The 14,428-nt window shown below is 51.6% G+C and overlaps 2 protein-coding genes across 5 annotated transcripts; one reads left to right on the top strand and one right to left on the bottom strand.

The window, feature by feature from the left end:
- Positions 1 to 672: 672 nt before the first annotated feature.
- NRROS (negative regulator of reactive oxygen species) lies at positions 673 to 8,834 on the top strand. Of its 2 annotated transcripts, none has more exons than XM_026855537.1 (3): positions 673 to 981; positions 4,268 to 4,391; positions 4,643 to 8,834. In XM_026855537.1, exons 1-3 carry the CDS (start codon positions 809 to 811, stop codon positions 6,608 to 6,610), a joined length of 2,265 nt encoding a protein of 754 aa, XP_026711338.1. In that variant the 5' UTR covers positions 673 to 808; the 3' UTR covers positions 6,611 to 8,834. The 2 variants fall into 2 exon arrangements, with proteins under 2 accessions (XP_026711338.1, XP_026711339.1); XM_026855538.1 differs by lacking the exon at positions 673 to 981 and adding an exon at positions 2,680 to 2,792.
- Positions 7,626 to 14,428, bottom strand: CEP19 (centrosomal protein 19). Of its 3 annotated transcripts, none has more exons than XM_026855540.1 (4): positions 14,369 to 14,428; positions 13,901 to 14,097; positions 11,684 to 11,882; positions 7,626 to 11,374 (listed from the first exon to the last, which is right to left on the bottom strand). In XM_026855540.1, exons 3-4 carry the CDS (start codon positions 11,871 to 11,873, stop codon positions 11,013 to 11,015), a joined length of 552 nt encoding a protein of 183 aa, XP_026711341.1. In that variant the 5' UTR covers positions 11,874 to 11,882; positions 13,901 to 14,097; positions 14,369 to 14,428; the 3' UTR covers positions 7,626 to 11,012. The 3 variants fall into 3 exon arrangements, with proteins under 3 accessions (XP_026711341.1, XP_026711342.1, XP_026711340.1); XM_026855541.1 differs by having other exon boundaries at positions 13,901 to 14,040; positions 14,369 to 14,413; XM_026855539.1 differs by lacking the exon at positions 13,901 to 14,097.

The following is a 14,428-nucleotide window of genomic DNA, read 5'->3' on the forward strand; positions in this document are numbered from 1 at the left end:
TCACGTTTCCTGCAGGAAAACAAGGGGCATGCAAAGGTGACACGATGGGGTTGCTGTTTTCTGTTGCGGTTTCCCCTTTACCATGGGGTCCCTGTGCTGGGTGCAGCAGTCCAGGGGCAACCCAGCGGCTGCCCTCTTGTTGCAACTTTTCTCTTAGTTTGTGTTTGACAATGTGAGGGTTGTTGAGGGGAAAGAGATGGTTTGGAAGGAAGAGGAGGTGGGAGGAATGGAGGAAGCTCACTAGGTGTAAAACCGTGTGGGGATTCCTGGTCCTCTCCTAGAGCTGCAGGAATTGCAGCTGCAAGTGTGGACGTGGCTGAATCTTCTTCAGTTTAACCCACCGGTGCCATTGAGCTGGACTGGAGCTTCATGAAGAGCTGATCAGACCAGTAGCTCCCAGCACCTCAATCCTTATTACCATGCTGATATTAAAAAATATATAAAAAACTCTCAAAGCACATATCCAGCCTTTACTGGGAGGGCTGGGTGGGGGCATAATGCTGCTTGAGAGGAAGAGGAGGGAAGCAAGCAGCAGCTTCGGGATGTTTCCAAAGCCATCTGGCTCCAGGATGTGGGAAAGGTGTGAAAAGCAAGGCTGCTGCCAGCAGCCCCAGCACAGAGCTGGTGACCACTCTGTGGGGAGCTGTGGTGGGATGTGGCTGCTTTCTGGGGAGGCCAGGGTAGGTAAAATGCGGCTGGGAGCTGCGGGGGCTCTCCCATCCCACGGTGCCCTGTCAGCAAGCACCTTTGCTGTTGGGGAAGGGGGTTGTGCTGGCTTGGCTTCGGTCAGCTAAGCGATGGGCTGGGGATGAAGCAGTGGATGAAGCACATTGTTTTCTTTCCCAGCTCCTCCTGGGCTGCAGTAGGGAAGCTGGTTGAACCCTTGGGGCATCACCTTGTTTGGTGGCACCACGTGAAGGAATCTCATTGCAAGGTCTCCCAGGAGCCTCCAGATCACCCAGGAGTGGAGTATTGCCACAGGTGAGGACGCTCAGGTTTTACAGCTTCAGGACTCCCCAGCCTTGGGGTGAATCTCTGCCAAGTCCTGTGTCTCCGAGCATCAGATGAGTGGTTTTGGTGTGGGTCGGGCTTGTGGCATGGTTTAGGGGATGAGGAGTGGGTTTGTAATCGTCAGCCGGTCTCAGCCCTTCATATGACCTTGAGCATTGCCATGGGAATTTTGCCCTGCTGCGGCGCTTTTGCCATCTGCTCCAGTTCACTTGGATGAGGACTGCTTCTTTCTTGTTCTTGACTCTTATACTTCAAACTTCCTTGAAAATGAAGGAAATGAAACCACAGGCAGCCTTCATGAGTGACATGGGAGAGCTCGGTGTCCTTCCAGAGAAGAAATGAAATTTAGGGTGAAGGCAGAAAATATTATCTCCCCAGTCATTTGTGCTGGCTGCAGGAGTTTGGGGTCACTTAGTCGGGCAGGTGGGGGTGACCCAAGCTGCAACGTCCCTTGGTGAGGTGCGTGGTGTGCTGCAATAACATGGTTCCTCTCCCGACTGCTGCAGAAGGTCTTATCGGTGCGGGTGCCTGGGACATGCAGCATTGATATGTAGGGTAGTACCTACTGATCCCACCAAGCAGGGTCCTGTTGCAGGGCTGAATCCTTTCTTCATGGTTTTGAACCCTTTCCCAGCTAGGTAAACCCATGCAAACCATTTTCCCCCTCAATGGCTGGATTTGCTGGGGATTTGGGGGTGCATGGAGGACACTGGCAGAGGGGAGACATGGGGTGGGAAGGGACATGGAGAGCAGAGGTAGATGGGGGTGAAGAGGAATGGGGCCTCCCTGTTCATACTGCCTTGGAAATGTGGATTATTTTTTTCCCTCTCTCTGCCTTGGCAGTTGTGGCAAAAGCCATTTATGCTGACTTTTGCATAGGGATTGGTACCTGGAAGATCCCTGTATTCAGATGGGTCCGACTTGCCCCCTTGGTGCTGAGTTTGCTGAAATCCCAGGCAACCCCGGGAGACCCAAAGGTCTGCAGGCGGTAGGATCTGAGCATCCCAAATCTCACTAGACAACACGAGGGGCTGCGCGCTGGTGTCCCAAAGTGGGGACTTGACATCTTGGGAACACGTTCAACCAAAGGGCTTGGAATGCAGTGGGAAATAACAGCACCTTCTTCTTTACCTGCGGGAAGTGCGTCTCTTGGCTCCTGTTGAAGCCCCTGTGCTGGGTTCTGGAGGCCAGCAGGGGGCTAGAGGGACACCATGGACATAGGCGCCGTGCAGGGGAGCACCGCCCAGCCCGTGGCTTTTCTCCAGCTCTGGCAGGGTCGGTGGCATGGCTCCGCAGGCAGGAAACCCCTGCGGGGCACTAGCACTGCTGCCTGAAACCCTTGCAGGGGTTTTGCTGCTGGAGCTCTGCAGAGAAGTCACAGTGCAAGGGTTGTCCCTGGTGCTGGCTTGTACTCGGGAGCAGCGGGAGAGCCAAGAGCTGTGTGACTCTTGGCGGGGGCCGGTTCCCCCTGGCATCCCCCTCCCTGCCTTCCCAGCCCCGTGGTTCCTCCTTGCTGGGGAGCTGTTTGCGAGTGCATGACCCGAGTTGTAAGTGCTGATATCAGTAAGCGAAGTGCCTGGCCCCGCGCTCTGCCTCCATGTGACTGCAGTTTCCGTTAGCTCCTTCCGCAAAGGCTATATTAGTGCTAAGTGAGAAAACGGGTGGGAGAGAAACCCAGCGGGTCACACCTACCCTTGGCCCCCAAGAACCCCCCGAGTGCAGCCGGAGGGGCTGCTGGCTGCAGGATGAGTTGTGGCAAACCCCACACGCCGCCCCACGTGGTGAGTAACTGCCCCCCAGTACCTTCGCTGGGGAAAAACCCCGCTGGGTGTTTTTTTGGGAGCCCCCCGAGCCCTTGCCAGCTTGAAGATCCATGGTGGCTGTGTGATGCTAATGCCCACGCTTGTGAGAGCTGTGGCTTTGTGGGGGGGTGCTGGGGCTGGGGTGCACCCTGGGTGCTCCCAAACCTCTTGCATGTGGTCTTCTCTGTGGGGTGCAGGCAGGGGTTTCCTGCCTGTGCTGCTGCCTGCACTCCCAGCCAGGCAGGCGCCGTCCCCGCAGCCCCAGGGAGGGTGGAGGTGCTTCTGATGTTGGGGGAAGCCAATGCTGGGTGGCAAAGAAAGACTGAAGGAAAGCGTGAGCTTCTGCAGAGGGGTTCAGGGCCCAAAGGTGAGCTGGAGCCAAAGCCCCTGTTTTTTGGGTGCAGTTTGGGCACACCAGGGTCCCTCGCCTGCCACTGTGCCTGGATGCAAGGTGCTGCTGGAGACTGAGGGCTTGGGAGGGTGTAAGCTGCTGTGCATCAGCTCCAGCCTGGGGAAGGGGGGCTTCCTCGCCATCCCCACCAGATTAATAAATGCTGCTTTGATAAGACACCAGCTTCACACTTGTGGCTCTCCCATGGAAAGAGACAACCCAGGACTTGTCCCCCTCTCCCTCTGCACTGCAAGGTTCTGGCTACCTGGTCTGCCAGAAATACACCACACCCCCACACCACACCCCCCCCCATTTCTTCTTCAAGCACTGGCAGTTATGAAAACGCTGCTTGCTGAGCCCTCGCTGAGGCCTTGGTGCTCATTTGCCTGAGGTTCAGCTTTTCCCCAGATGCAAATGCTGTCAGCTCCGGTTCCACTGAGTTAGTAACAGGGCACCTCACGCTGGAGAGCCTCCACTTCCCCAGGATGACCTGTGGCAGGGGTGGGTGCTGGACGGGACTAGATGTGGCTGGGTCGGTGTCCCCTGGGGAAGTGTTTGGTGCTGGAGAGGGGGAACACGAGCCCTGGCTGGGGAGGGGAAGCCTCTGCTTGGGGGTTTGCAGTTCAGTGGCGCTGGCGAGCAGCTGTGCAGCGACGATGGTGCCTTTCCCATGTGCAGGGACTGGGCTGCCACCCCTCTGTCCCTTCTCTTCTCCTGCCCTCCAGGCTGTCCTTGGTGGGACCCCTGCAAGGGCTCCTGCTGGGGCGAGTGGGCTCGGTGCTGGGGGTCTTTACCATTTCTCCATGGGCAACTTGTGGTGGCCCAGATCTCATGGAGCATCGTGGCCACTGCTATAGCATGTTGGGAGCCTATTACCTCTGGGTGGTCCTTGGGGCAATGACGGGAGCTGTGCGCCTGCCTGCAGGCAGCAGCCACGGGCAGGAGGCCAGCCGTGCACAGGGATCGCCGCTGCCATGATGGGCTCCCTGGGAAAAGCTGGACCTTTGCTGGGATGAGTGGTCTGCAGCTTTTGACTTCCTCACTTCTGTCTCCACCTCTGCAGGAGTGCCACCGCTGAAATGGAGGCCCTGCTCCCTGGTCTCTCCCTGCTTCTGGTCCTCCTGGCGTTGGGATGGGGAAGCGGGGCAGTTGCAGCCTGGGCAACACCTCCTGGCAGCTGTGAGCTCGTAAGTCCTCTCTTGCAAAACACTCACCCTTCTGACTTCTTGGTCCTGTCCTACAAAGACCAGGTGCCTCAGCATCTCCAAACCTTCCCCCTCCCAACTACTGGCTTAGCTTAAGGGGTGGACTAGGTGCTGAGGCTCTAACTGTAGAGCCAACTCCTCCATCCTCACTCTGGTCCCCAAACTTCTCCTGCCTCGTCTCACCCCGTCTCCTGCCCCTTGGAGCAGCATTACGTACCCACTTCTTGCTTTAGGTGCAGAGCACCACAGACTGCACTGGGAGATGGCTGAGCTCCGTCCCAGGAAATCTTCGAGGTGATACTGAGGAGCTGTTGCTTGATGACAATACTATCCAGATTCTGGGCAACACCTCCCTGCTCTCGTACCACCAGCTGCGGCGTCTCAGCTTGACCAAGAACCGACTGGAGCTCATCATGCCTGGTGCTTTCCTCAGCAGCCAAGGCCTCCACATGCTCTCCCTGGCAGACAACCTCCTCTTCACCAACTACTCACTGACAGCAGCTGCTCTTTCTGCTCTGCCAGCCTTGAGAATGCTGGATCTGTCTGGAAACCGCCTCACTGAGAACATGGTATCGGTTTTGGTCTGGAACCTGTCTTCCTTGGAGTCCTTGTCTGTGGCCAGGAACCTCATCATGAGGCTGGACTCATCTGTCTTCATGAACCTGACACAGCTGTTGGAGCTGAACCTGGAGAAGAACTACATCTTTGAGATTGATCAAGCTTTTGAAGGGCTGCAGAAGCTGCAGAGGCTCAATGTAGCTTACAACTACCTCCCATGTGTAGTGGAGTTCAGCCTGACCCAGCTCAGGGTGCTCAATGTCAGCAACAATGTCATAGAGTGGTTTCTGGCCCTGGAAAGTGATGACCTCTTTGAGCTGGAGGTGCTGGACTTGTCCCACAACCGCCTCCTCTTTTTCCCCGTGTTGCCCCGGCAGAGCAAGCTGCACTCCTTGCTGCTGAAGGACAACGAGATGAGCTTCTACCAGCGCCTCCCCAACGGCACATCCCTGGCTGACGTCACGGTGCAGTTCCTGCTCATCGATGGCAACTCCACCAACGTCACGACGGTCAGCCTCTGGGATGAGATCTGTCACAGCAACCTCTCCTCCCTGCGCCTCCTGGACATGAGCCAGAACCAGGTCTGGTACCTGCCAGAGGGCTTCCTGGCCCAGATGCCCTCCCTGACCCACCTGAAGCTCAACCAGAACTGCCTGGAGACGTTTCACCTGTCGGAGGGGGACCCCTTAGCCATGCTGACAGAGCTGGACCTCAGCCAGAACCAGCTGGCAGAGCTGGGGGCGGAGGTGGGGGCCAGGGACATCCTGCCCAACCTGCAGCTCTTCAACCTCAGCACCAACAGGCTGCGGGTGCTTCCTCCTCAGGTTTTCACCTACATCAGGAAGATCACTACCGTGGACCTCAGCCGCAACCGTGTTGACCTCTGTCCCCAGCCAGCTGTTGGAGATGAGGTGGAGGGTCCCCCCTGCGTGGACATCAGGGGCATCAAGACCTTGACTCATCTCTCCTTGGCTGGCTGTGGTCTGCGGGGACTGGGTGGCCACCCCTTCCGGGGGACATCGCTGATGCATTTGGACCTCTCCGACAACCATCAGGCACTGTCCAGGGACCTGAGGTGGCTGCGGGACCTTGCTCTGACGCTGCAGGTGTTGTCTCTGAGGAACACCAACCTCTCCTCTGTCGTGGTGGACTTCTCTGCCTTTAACAGCCTCGTGCGCTTGGACCTTTCGGGGAATTCCTTGACTGTCTTCCCCACCTCGCTGGGCACCCTGAAACTGCGCAGCCTGGACCTGCGGGACAACTGCCTCCCGGCTCTGCCACCAGACGTCACGCAGACCCTGCTGGGGAGGAGCCTGCGGGAGCTCTACCTCAGCCGAAACCCGTACAACTGCTGCATGCTGGGCTGGTGGGACTCCCTGCAGCAGGTTGAGGGGTTGCGGGTCCCTGATGGGCAGGAGGTGACGTGCAGCTACGCCTCCCGAACGCTGAGCCCCAGGGCGCTACCCGAGCCCGTCCTGTGGAGCTGCCGCTGGCAGATGGCCGACCTGGCGCTCCTCTACCTGGTCTTGGCTCTGCCCACCTGCCTGACGCTCCTCGTGGCCATCGCCATTGTCTTCCTCATGTTCAAGCAAAAGCTGCTGAAAATGGTGAAAAGCCGGTGCGGGGTGTCCAGCTCTTACTGATGGCTGAGGAGGAGGAGGAGGAAGGGCTTGGGAACAGTGAATGAGAGTGGGTTGCCAGGATTACAGGCAGTAACCCCTCTGAGGTGGGTGAGATGGATGAGGTGGTGAAACTTGATGGATGGAGGACCAGGAGGTGCTGGGAGAGCTGCTGTTCCTGCTAGGTGCCCCGGGGTACCCAAAGGGTGTGGGGCTGTATCTGGTGATGGAGTTTGGGGCTGTGCTGGGTGTCCTCAAGGGACATCCCTCAAAAGGGATGTCTTTAGCAGAAACCTTCACTGCTGTTGGCGAGAGCTGAGGGGACACACCACCAAACCCCTCTTGGCTGAAGGAGCACAGACTGACTCCTCCAGCACTGTTTTTCCCCTCTTTTGGGCAGTTCCTTTTATTTATTCACCCCCATACCAAACTCTGTGCTGCAAAACATCCTCCAGTCCTGCAACCAGCCTCCATGAAGCGTCCCAGCCTGGAGTGAGCATCACCTGGGGGCTGCAGAGAAGGGTCTCCGTGGCCACAGCGTCCCACGCTGGTCTTTCTGGCACTGGCAAACTCACAGGCAGCCGCGGGCGTGCACCCTCCTGTGTGCGCGCGCTGATAAGACAGGTGTGTCAGCAGGGCTGAAAGACACGTTTTGGGGTGTTGTTGCTTGGTTAAGTCACGATCTTGGTTAGAAAAAGCTCATTAAAAATAGCCCAAGCTGCAACAATGTAAAATATTGATTGAAAGACAGGAGAATAAATTATATTACTGGTAATATTTTATTGTTGATTTTTTTTTTCTCCAGCAACTGCTGGATTAAATGGACGCAAAGGAGATAAAGTAGGAGAAAGCCTTCCTTCTTGTTGCATAAGCCCTGCTCTCGTGGGCTGTTGGTTCCGCCAGCGTGGGGGGGTTTCCTCCACCCAGCCCTGGTCACAGCACGTACTGCTACCTGGGGAAGTGCTGCTTTGTTCCTCGGAGGGTTACTGTGGGTGGAAATGAGAAGTGATGGTGGCTTGTGCTCACTCAAAAGCCCTGCTGAGAACCAGAGTGGCTTTATTCCCGTGGCCCCATTGGGATTTTTTCAGTGTGTTCAAGTTTAACAGGAACAGGGTGTGTGGGGAAGCGAGCAGCAGTGCTGTTGTGGGCATGCTGGGGGCTTGTTCTTGCCTGGACTCTGATGAGCTCAGTGGGGTGATGTGGGGATATGGGCTCGAGCACCCTCAGCCAGCCCCAGTGTGACTCTGCCTTACACTGGAGTTGTCCTGGGAGGTGGTGGAGGTGGATGCGTGAAGCTTGGGAGCGATGCTGGGGCAGGGCAGGAGGAGGTGAGGCAGGGATCAGGGCAGGATCCTCCCTGGCACAGGTGTGGGGACAAGGATTGGGGTTGTTGGTGAGCTGGTGGCTGTGTCGGCCTGGAAAAAACAGCATAGGTCAGACCCGCCAGCAGCACTGCTGGGGCCGAGCACTGGTGAGGCTCTGGGTACCCAACTGTCAAATCTGCCTCAGAAAATGCTTGCTTTCTGGCCCTATTTTAGACCGAAATAGCCAAAATGAAATCAGGCCCTAGCTAGGGGAATCCCTCAACCCGTATCAGCCATTCTTTTGCCCGTAAACTGCGTGCCCGAGGGACAAGAGTGACCTATAAATATGTCCTTGCACTGTCCTCCGTCGGATCTGTGCCAGCACCAGGTACTGCAGCTGTGTTTCGGTGAGCAGGGTGCCCCCGTGAGCACCCCTCTCCCTGGGGCCGTTTCCCTCTGCAGCGGGTTCCAGGTCCAGCCTCGGAGGGTGGGTATGTGCGCTTCCTCCACCGCTGCGGCTGCTGCTGCTTCTCCTTTTGGTGGGGGGATGTGGGGTGCGCACAGAGGTGGGAACCCGGGTGTCTGGGACTGCCTGGGGTGTGGATAAAAAGCGGGTGTTTGTGCTCATATTGAGCCTACGTGGGGGACACAACACTCCTCCATCACAGGAGGTGTTAGCAGCTTTCCCAAGAGCAGGGCCATGGCAAGTGGAAAGCTAAGGCTCCCCTGGAGCTGGGGTGTGCAAGGCGTGTCAGGGCAACAAGGCCAGCTCCTGCTTTTAGCATGGTTGATGTCTTTACGAAGCTGCTGTTCATCATCTTTGCAAGGTCAGGGTGAGCAGGGGAGGTCCTCAGGGACAGGAGAAAGGCAAATATTGCACCCACCTTCAGTAACGGCCAAAAGGACATCCTGGGGAGCAACAACACAGTCACCCTTATGTTGGGTGCTTTGTTGGGCCACATTTCTAGAAGAAAAGGGTGGCTGGGAGCAGTCAGCATGGACTGACCAAGGGTAAGTTGTGCCGAACCAAACTGCTTGCCTCTCATGATGAAATGGGAGAATTCGTAGGTGGGAGAAGCAGTGGGTACCATTTACCTCAACTTCAGCAAGACTTTCAGGGCCGTGTCCCACAATGTTCTTGCATCCAAGTGAGGGTGTCATGGTCTGAGTGTGTGGGTGAGCAACCAGGTGGGTGAAAATCAGTCGATCAGGCAGAGAGGGCAGCAGGTAGTAGGATGTGTGTCACCAGGATGCTAGTGAGAAGGGCAGGGCTCTGCCCTGATGTCTGTCAGTGTTCCGGAGGAGGCCGTGGAGTGTCTTTGTGTTGGGTTCACAGATGAGCCCCCAGCAGGGCCGTCTGGCTGGGCTGGAGGAATGGGGCAGCAGGAACCTCATGGTGAAGAGGGGTGATGACCCCCCCACCTCGGCACTCATTGACCTGGCGTATAGGCCTCGTGTGGTGAGGACAGCCGTGCTGGGGAGTGGGGTGCTGGCTGTGGAGCAGAGGTCCCGTGGATCCCCTCCCACCCAAGTGCGGGAGCTTTATATGCTGTTATGTTGCAATTTTTGACTGGAAACAGAACAAGGCCCATGCCAGAGATCTACACACCCCTTCCGTTCCTGGGATTGCTGAGTCAGGCTTTATTTTTTAATTTACTGCGAGTCACTGACTTTCATTTCTTTTCTGAACTGAAGACTCCCCTGGACAAACACAAGCTCACTCATTTTCTCTAGTGATGACAAAGCACTGTGGTTTAATTGACACTCGTTTCAGATTTTTGACAGAACTGACTCCATCATGTCAGTGTGTGGGAGGAGAGCTCTTCCAAACTTCTTCAAACTTCCAGCTTCTACGCTGTGATATGATGTTTCATTTACAAAAGTGACATGTTTTAATTCATTTGTGGTTGCAAGAAAGGAGACAAGAACTAAACTAGTCTTGGAGGCAATTTACAGCTCCTTAGTTACCTCAGGCATCGGTTTGTTGAGGCCACACAACTTGGGATGAAGGCACTCACAACCGTCACAGCCATCAGGTTCAGAAAGCCAAAACCTAGGAAGCTTTTGGAGTTGCATAATTTTCTAAAGAATCCTAAATTTAGTCCTCCAGTTCTTAAGAGAGCAGGATTTGGCTAGTACAAACCAGCTGTGGAAGAGAGTGGGATTAAAAACTTCAGCGAGATGAAGTAACGTACTTGTTTGCAATAACAAACTTCTCGGTGCCCATGAAAACATTCCGTGCAGGACCTGTTGCTGTAGCTTTATGTGTCACGTCAGGTTCTCCCCTAGCATGATTTTGAGTGAGCTGGGAACTGCAGTCTGATGAGGCAGCAGGGGTAAAGGTTTTGTTTTACTCTAAAACCAGCCCCAGGCTTTGTGACCTTCTTACCGCAATACTTTTTTTCAGATAGTTCAAGTACCTTTTCCCAGAACTGAGCACTTACTGAGAAAGCATCATCTAGCAGTATAAAGAAGCAAAACACCTCATGTACTTTTGAAAATACAGTGATTTCAAACTGATTTTCAAGACTAATTTATCTTCTAGATATTCCATTTCTTAAGGATAAGGATTTATATTTGTGTAAGCTGAAACTGGAGATTTAAGCATCGCTTGGGAAACATGAGTAATATTCTCAAGGCAGTGTTGATTTATCCAGAAAGAGTAATATATATTTAACATTCCAGCAATAAATACCATACTTATCCAATAAAGCTTTAACACTGCTTTCAAGACATAAATATTTAAACTTCTTTTTCAGACATAGCTGAATAGAAATCACAGCAAGGCAAACTGGTGAGGTTTTCAGCCAGAGTTGACTGAAATGTAAACAAACAAAAGATAATTTTAAATTATTTTAGGCCCTTGTACATAGGAAAAAAACTAAAAACACTCAATAAGTTTGGCTGCCCAATTTCCATTTCATCAAGTCTGGCTTCTTAAAGTTCACTTAAATGTGGAACTGCCATCGCACCTTAGGCCTTGAGTTCTCCGTAGCCTATGTAACGTGCATCAAATGCATGAGCTGAAAAATGGGGTAGAATACTTACACTGGCATCATTCTCTCTGTTAGAACGGTGAGATTTGTCTCTGAATTGCTCATCTAATACATCTTTGTCTGGAGTCAGATTTCTTCGCCTGACTCCACATCCCAGCCACAAGACTCCAGCTGCTCGTCTTGTGGAAATTCAACCTCAATGTCATAGATGAAGTCTGGGTCATCCCTTTTCTTCCTGTTCTTTTCGAAGAGCTCGTCCATGATGCTCTTCCTTTTGGCTAGTTCCTTGTCATCTAGTTTGTTCATATCCTCTTCTGGGTCAATGGTCTCTTCCTCCTGAAACTTTTCCAAGCTCTCGGCCAGGCTCTCTCCTCTCAGATGACCTTTCAGCAAACTGTACAGCTTCTGCAGCTGACGCTGGGAGACTCCTTCTAGGTAAGCCTTGTGCCGAGGGTTATTCTTCAGCTGCTCAGCGGCCATGCTGCAGTCTAAAGAGAGAGCCACCATGAAGACTTAGAGCTGCAAGCAAATTTCTTCCCATAAACAGACTCTCTTCTCCCAAACTCTTACAAGTGAGACCTCCAGACTTAGCAGAGCCACTACTCAGGTTAAGATGTAGCCTCAGGCTCCTCAGGGGAGAAATGTTACCCTAAAACCACCCCTCCATGAACTCCAACCCCTCGGGCATGCTGGTAAGAAGCTACTCAGCAGTTACTAGAAGTGCTGCTACCAGGTAGCTGTTCCTCTCCCTGAGTCCAAAGGGGACTCGGGGAATGCTACAAGTAAAGCCACCGCACCCGAGAACTTGGAGAAATTTCTGACAGGCATGATGCGCTGGCGTGTCTTATCCTCGCTGTTGTCTTTGTAGATGAGGATAATGGATGGAGGCTGGAAGCAGACGCCGCACTTCTTTGCAACATAAGTCATTATGGCTCTTTCTGCTGGCTGAAGCGTGGTCACCTTTATTAGAGATGTCCTCAGCAACATCAAAGCTCACTGAAAAACAGGAAAAGAAAAAAGAAAGAAGGTGTGTCTCTTGGCACTGTTCTTTTTATCAAGGTTAGAGTGATGCAAGTTCAGTAATCTCTGGGTCTAAATCTCCCCAATTTCAGTGGAAGCTGAACACATTGCTACATGCTCTGTGAGCTGGGTGCCAGGGCCCACGGTGACTCCCAAGTGCTGGTTTATACCTTTGTAAACACCTTTTTGTTTACACCTTTCTTTATGCTCAGCCAGGACTACATATCACACACAAGTCAATTTGTTAGTCTATCAGCTAAGTAAAGTACTACACAGTCAAATGATACCTAAAAGATGTGGGGTTTTTAATGTTTGTTCCTTTTTTTAAAAGTGAAAAATGTAATAAAATAATAAATCAATGTATTACAGTTTCTTCACAAATAACATTTATGGCAATATCATACCCATTTCTCTGGAAAGCCAGGGATTGCTTACCTACAAAACCAGCAGGCTTTGTATTGTCCAATAGTTCATATGAAAGCTTCAGGTGTGACTTCATGAAGAATCCGATTTTTCAGTAAAGATGCAATTTTTGCTGTAAGGTTATTTGAGCATATTTGAAAAAAGTCTTCAGACAAATGCAGACAAAATTAAAATTTAAAAAGCCTTGGAACCCCACTGAAGGAGTTTCCACAAAATTAAACCTGAACGTTGCAAGACATGCAACAAAGACAGAATTCTACTATACATGCTTGTCTGTTATACATATTTGCTTTGAAAAGACACAATTTGATTGATAGGGTTCAAATATCCTTTATTTGTCTCTGTTTCTATCAGAAAGCTGGAGATATCATACTCCTTATTTCATATGGTAAGGGAGAACCTTGCATCCAACATGCTGACATATGTAACACTGGAATCCTCCTTTTTTTTAAAAAAAAAAAACATTTTAAGAGGAAAGGTACCTAGTCAGTTTTTGTAAAGCTTTCTTACAGTTTCAGAGTGACCTCAATATAGCACCATATCTGTAACAGATGACAGATGGGACAAGGAGAGAGAAGTAAACTCCTTACTAGGTGATAGTGAAAATAGTAACTCTTTTTAAAGAAAGGAGATGATGTTCAGCTGTTTACTTCTCAAACTAAAATACACCATCAATGAAAATGAAAAGCTGAGAATTTACAAGTGACAAATAGAAATGCTGTTTACACAGCACGTTACCACCGGTAGAGCTTACGCTATAAAATGTTCATGAAGGTTGAGGAATGTTTTAAGATTTGAAAATGCCAAGCTGTTGTGTGTGTGTGTGTGTGTGTAGGAACCAGGAATTTTTGCCTTACTTAAAAGGTGGAGAAAGAGGGTGAATGGGAACAAAGCGCTGACTGACCCACTCAATGTTTGGCTGTATTTATATGGATACCAGCAACATACTGTATGAACTAGAATCTCATTTTAAAGTAAGGACTACTAAACTCTTAAGTACCAGTGTGTCTGTCAGCTACTACATGAATTGAGGTTAGGAAGTTAATCTGTAATTACCCTTTTTACTCTTCTCTAAAGCATTTTGTCTTGCAACAGGAGAGAGGGAACGTCAGTCTGACTGGCAGCAACAACTTCTGGTTTTATGCCTGTACTCAAAATGCTCTTGAGAACTCCTCAGCATCAGCCCTGCCCTGGGCTCTGTCCCCTTTTTAGAGTCAGAGGAAATATTAGAGGAGACTTAAAGATCCAAATCTGCTGAAGATCCTCTTTTTCAGCTTAGTGTACAACACTGAATGCATGTGTTATTTTTTATTTTGGTTTTAAATAAGTGAAAATATGCCACCGTGAAGGTTATCTCCTCGAACTACCCTACAGACTGAGATAAGGCGAAGTAAGAAACAATACCCAAAAAAGTACTGTATGTCTCTAAATCAGGAAAAACTGCGTTAATCTTCAAAAGTTACTTTGAATTTGAATTGAAAAGTCCTCCTCCTTTGTTAAAAACTATATAGGAAATAGTTCAAATTTGCAGTAATGTTCTCAATAATGAAAATTAACTACAGTTGCTCTACCTTTTGCTTTTAAATAGTTCTGAGCTGGGCAGAAAAGCGTAAGCCACTTTCACTATCTTAAGCTGAGAAACGATGCTTCAAACTGAGCTGAAATGGCTTTTTGAAGAGTCATTGACAACCACAAGAGCCAGCCTCCATCTCTGGAATGGCAAATAAACCCTTAGGTGAGAAACAGAGACGTGAGAAATCATCCCGATCTGCCTGAAAGTTTCATATCAAGTAATGCAATCAGAGGCCTTCACTACCAGGCATGAAAGGCTGGTTTCGGTAGCTCTGAAACACAAACAGGCGGGGGGTTTTGCCCTGCCAAGTTCTGTGCTGCAGCAGAACTATTTTTGCCGTTAAAAAGCCGCTTTTCTCTCGCTTGATTCCGCCAGGTCGTGCGGGCTCGAGGCCTAAACGCTGAGAGTGGAAGGAAGCAGGGCACTATCGGGTTCGTCCTTCCCGTCTTTCGCCCCTTCCCCTTACCTCAGGCGCCGGCGGGACCGGACAGCAAAGCGGTTCCGCGGCGGCCCGGGCCCGAGCAGC

This window comes from Athene cunicularia, assembly GCF_003259725.1.
Source record: "Athene cunicularia isolate RWA chromosome 9 unlocalized genomic scaffold, athCun1 chr9_part2, whole genome shotgun sequence".
Lineage (NCBI taxonomy): Eukaryota > Metazoa > Chordata > Aves > Strigiformes > Strigidae > Athene > Athene cunicularia.